Here is a 5,145-nt window from a genome sequence, read left to right as displayed (position 1 = left end):
AGAACATAGCAACTTAATTCATTTGCATTGCCGTGCACCTGATAAACGGTATCCAAAGGAGAGTTCCAAGGGATAGAAGACGTTCGACACAGCATGAGCACATGACAAAAATGACCCATATAAGTTTTGGGATAAGATTTTTAAAGGCTTGAGTTAATTCAACTGATCATTATGTCACTTCATACTCCATATATTCTTATGTCCTAAATTGAACTAATAATCAATGAACAAACCCGACTTTTTCTAAAAAAAGAGAAAATTATTTCCATTTCTTCACTCACAATAGGATGAATAATCACACAGATCAAATCAGATCCATTATATAATTAACAACAGTCATAAAACTGTAGAAAAAAAAAGATAGAAAAATGAATCCCCTTATCATATGTAAATAATCAGGTGCGGGAAGAAGGAGCATCAAAGATCGTCGGCAGGGTAAGGATGAATAAAAGCACCGTTCATTTGCCAGACCTTAAACGACGCAGTAACGGTTGCATCAATAGCGTTATTGAACAAGAAGAGCTTTGTAGCTCCATATATGGCTTTTGTGGGATATACTCTTGAGGTGATACATGTTCTTCCACCTTGTGCGAATCCTTCTACTATCGAATGATCCACCTAATATTTTTTTTTTTTTTAAATCAATAACAACACGATTAAATTAATTTTACTAACATTTGTAATGATATTTTTAAAGTTAGGTTATTGTTTTTACGGATATGATATATTACCAAGATTCTCATTGTCAATTTCTCTTCTTTTAGGACCGGTACGAAGCTTCCATACACTGGTTTCACCACATCGTTTGCCATGGTCGACCTATCAAAAGAGATTTTGATTAATTAACCATATATAAATGTTTATTTTTAACCCATTGCTTAAGTATTGTGAATAAAGAAAAACGCATTTGACAGAAATTAGAAAGTACTTCATTTGTATAATCAAATAATCTATTAATTATATATGGTTATGGATTGATTACCTTGAAGTGTCAGTGCAGAAGAAAGTCTTGAGTTTTGAATCTTTTCCCTTAGTCACGTAGAAGTAAACTGGAGTGTGTTCTGACAAGCTTTGGTCAGCGAGAACCGAGAATCCGAAAGGTCCTAAAGCCCCACGCACGGTGGATCCACCGCCGTTTTGGCAGCTGAATTCCTCGTCAGCCTCTACGGAGTCTTCTCCAAGGATTATTTCGAGATCGTCCTTCTTGATCTTGAATTCCGCCTCTATATCTAGCTGAGCCGCGGAACCCACGTCAATCGGAACCACCGTCCCTGGTCCAACCTTCATGTGGAATTTCTTGTTACTTAGTCTCAAAGATTTGATTTCCTCAACTGGCCATTGGACTAAGTTTTTCCCGGTCTTCGTGTCCAAGACAACAGTTCTTGGGATGCCCTGATCATAGGTTAAGAAAATTTGAGCCCTAACTTGGGTAACAAGTAACTCAAAGCCCTAACTTTCATAGCACGTTTGACGAAGAAAACATACCTGAACGGATGACCAACCCTTCTGTACATCAGCAGCTTCACTGTCAGATTCACCGATCCAACCCCATAAGATTCTCCTTTTCTTATTTTGATCGTAAAACGTCTTTGACGCATAGAATTTCCCGTAATCGTATCTCAAACCGGTACTGATTCCAACATCGATAGAAGGATTATCCGGGACCCATGTACCGTTTGAATCATCATAAGTCCCAATGGCATAATGATCAATTCTTGTATCGTCCATGCTAGCCTTCACGATATGCTTTACATCTGGTCCTTTGACCGAAGTATCGAGCCCATTGATTTTAGTCTTGGACACCGGGTAAAAATCAACACACTCCCACATTCCGGTGTTGGGGACTTGGTGCAACAAAGTCTCATGTTTCTCGTAGGTTTTGAAATCGGTGGTGTCATATACGAGAGATATTCCGGTTCTATTGATTTTAGAGCCGATGGTGATTCGCCATTTTCCAGACGATGTCTTCCAGGCTGTGGTTGGGTCACGGAAGTCCTTTGCACCAATACCTGGAGGCGGTACGAGAACCGGGTTGCCAGAGAACTTGGTCCATTTCAGTAAAAGTGGGTCGCTTGGGTCCTCAGGATAGGCAAGGTTTTGAACCTAAATAATAATCATTATTAAAAGTGATCGATTGGTCACCAAATATATATTGAAGATAAGTTTTTAAAAACAACCCAAAAGTAAATGAAAGTTTAACCAATTGTGATGTTTTTAAGTGCTACCAGTGGAATTCGAAAACAGTACAACGTTTGTTAAAGAATTATTTATTATTCAATACTTGACTAAACAAACAGAGACTTTGAAAAACTCAGTACCTGTACGAATTTGTCAGTGGAACCGGTGTAGAGCATGACAATGGAGCCATCATCTAGAAAAGTGGCTGAACCAGTCCAGACGCCGTTCGCGTCGTACCATTGATCAGGAACCATGGCTAATGGAAGGTAAAGCCAATGGATTAGGTCCTTTGACACGGCGTGACCCCAAACAATGTCACCCCACACAGCTGCATTTGGATTGTATTGATAGAAGAAATGGTACCATCCCTTATAGAACAATGGACCTGGACATAATCAACATTTCATTTGTTCGGGTCAAAATAAAATTATAATAAAATATGGCTATAAAGCATAAATACCTTCACTAGTTACGAATTGAGTATAGCATTCAGAAAGTATAATTATGATTTATGACTTATATCTTTGTTTCTTTTTTTCTGGCTAGTTTCAGTTCAAAATCATCGTAAAAACATATATCTGCCGTGAGGTTTTTTTTTTTCTTTTTCAAAAAATAGTGAAATACTCCCTCTGTTTCATAAAGAGTGTCATTCTGACACTCTTCACACAGATTAAGAAAATAGATTAAAACTTCTTAATACCCCTAAACTGTTCTTATAATTACAATTATCTGTTTTTATTTAATTTATGTAATTATAAATAATTAGTTTTGTAAACGTGTATCTCTTAGACTTCTTCTTAATTTAGTCAATAGTCATTGTGATAGTTTAATGCAGTTCTAAGATCAACACAACAATCGACACTTATTTTTTAAGCTAAATCTATTTCAGTTTTTGATAACAATAAAAAATTGGAGCCAAAATTTTGAGTGAGGCAATCAAACAAAATTTTTAAAAATTGGACGTGAATATATTAGATCCATGTCATTTTCTAAAGACATTATCTATCTATGGCTTTTGATTTTTTTTCTTCTGAAACATGCAAATGTTGAATAGAGTTTTAGTCATATTTTATTTCTAACAACCAAAAATGACTTTTGGAAATTTTTAAGATCTGATTTCATTTATAAAAAAAACTGAAACAAAGGACAATAACGTTCAATGTGGTGGAGACTACGAAGCAAAGTATTAATATTGTGTAGAAAGTGACTTTTGGAATTTTATACGTATTACTAATATTACTAGTATTTGATTAATTTGTTTTGAGGTTAAAATTGGAATAAATTAGTAAAAGTTATCTTGGGATCCTAGAATGACACTCTTTTTGTAACAAACAAAAAATGTCAAAATGACACTCTTTGTGAAACAGAGGGAGTAGTGTTTTAAAGCAATAGAAAAACACGTTTTACTACATAAAACACCATAATAAAGTAAGACGTTTCGTAACTTCAATAAGCTGCGACTACTGTACATTTGTGACTTTTGTGAGGACGAAAAACAAAAGTATGGCGTTTCAGTTGCAATTGGGTTAAAATTAAACAGATAGAACGAGTCGAATGGGGATCACAAACTAGTCTGTCAACACACGATAATTGGTCAGCAATGATTTCTACAATATGCACATGACTCACGTGGTGTATACAAAACAGGCAAAAACAAAGTAATCTAATTGGCTTTAATGACTCTCATCTGTTCAGATTTTGTCTTTGTACTTTTCATTAAAAAAAAACTTTTAGGTGTAAATTAATAATTTTCATTTGCAATATTTCCTTTTTCCATTTTATCCATAGACATGTATGATTTTGTGGTCCGTAAAGGACGTGCCGTGTTGTCATATATCTACCAATAATCTTTTATGGGTTTCAGATATATGATATATCTATCAAGTTGTGTAGCCAATCATCTTTTTTATTATATGTTTTCCATATTTTAAATAAAACAAGGTCAAATGAAAAAAAAAAAAAGAGAGAGGAAAACTTTAGATTTAGAAGCACCAAAATAGAAAACTTCAGTGTAGAATCTAGAACTTACCGTTAGGATCTGAAGACGAAGAATCCCGAAATAAATTTGTCATCCACGATGCCATTCGATAGGAAAAAAACGAACAAATAAAAAACATATGAAGAGTAGAAATGTTATACACTATAAAATAAAAAATATATTGAAAATTGTGATGAAATTGTTAAATTTAAAGTACGTTATCCCTATTGAGTATTTTACTTAAAGCTTGTTCCTTAAGTCATGGTCTCATAAATGGTTATGAAAACTCAAATCTATAGAAAGGCGAAAAATAAACATTCTTAGGTAAAGATGAGACACTTTTTAAAGCTATTTTAACTATGTAAAATTATGATTAGTTAATCAATTATTCGTAGCTAATAAAATAGTCTTACGGAAAGAAATGGTGCATACCGTTCATCCAATTTTTTTCAGGCTGGAAATGAAACGCCGTACGTTGCCATGACAACATAGTATTGTTCCATGGGAACGCTTCAGTTTTACCATCCCCGGATAATTTCCAAACCCCGTCGTTGCTCTTCTCCGACACGCCTGCCAAACGAGCACGTGACTCCGTGGATGTTTCATCCTTGGCGCCGTTTTGTGCGGTGGATCCGTCGTGCGTGACGATGAGAGTTACGTACAAAGCGATCAAGAGCAAACCGGAACAGACAGCTAGATGGACTTTGATGGGTCTTCTCCGACGAGTCTCCGGGATCTGGTCGGATCTTGATTCGGATAATGGATCTTGTCGGGACGTGACGGGTAAAAGAGCTTCCGTGCTCGCCATTTTTCTTGTTTGTTTTGCTTTATTTAGATTTGGTGGTTGTAAAGGAAAATGGCTAGTCCAATATTTATAAATGGAACTAAATCAACCAAAACAAATCTCAAAATAAATATATTAACAATTATTACTATATGAGAAGTTGAGAACTAGAGAGTATATAAAAAAAAAAAAGACAGAGAGAGGG

General features: G+C 35.2%; 1 protein-coding gene across 2 annotated transcripts in view; it reads right to left on the bottom strand.

The window, feature by feature from the left end:
• LOC104714601 (acid beta-fructofuranosidase 3, vacuolar) overlaps positions 1 to 5,145 on the bottom strand; it is a 5,901-nt gene extending 756 nt beyond the window's left edge. The window contains exons 1-7 of one of the 2 annotated variants that reach the window (XM_010432027.1): positions 4,589 to 5,145; positions 4,208 to 4,216; positions 2,319 to 2,563; positions 1,486 to 2,103; positions 983 to 1,392; positions 732 to 819; positions 538 to 618 (exon numbers count right to left, since the gene is read on the bottom strand). In XM_010432027.1, coding sequence (XP_010430329.1) covers positions 538 to 618; positions 732 to 819; positions 983 to 1,392; positions 1,486 to 2,103; positions 2,319 to 2,563; positions 4,208 to 4,216; positions 4,589 to 4,964 — 1,827 coding nt within the window. In that variant the 5' untranslated portion in view covers positions 4,965 to 5,145. Of the gene's footprint in view, positions 1 to 220; positions 619 to 731; positions 820 to 982; positions 1,393 to 1,485; positions 2,104 to 2,318; positions 2,564 to 4,207; positions 4,217 to 4,588 lie in introns of those variants that run through there. The other variant, XM_010432026.2, reaches the window with a different exon arrangement.

Source organism: Camelina sativa, chromosome 9, assembly GCF_000633955.1.
Source record: "Camelina sativa cultivar DH55 chromosome 9, Cs, whole genome shotgun sequence".
Taxonomy (NCBI): Eukaryota; Viridiplantae; Streptophyta; class Magnoliopsida; order Brassicales; family Brassicaceae; genus Camelina; species Camelina sativa.
Note: the sequence above shows the minus strand (reverse complement) of the source record. Positions and strands in the feature narration are given on the sequence as shown.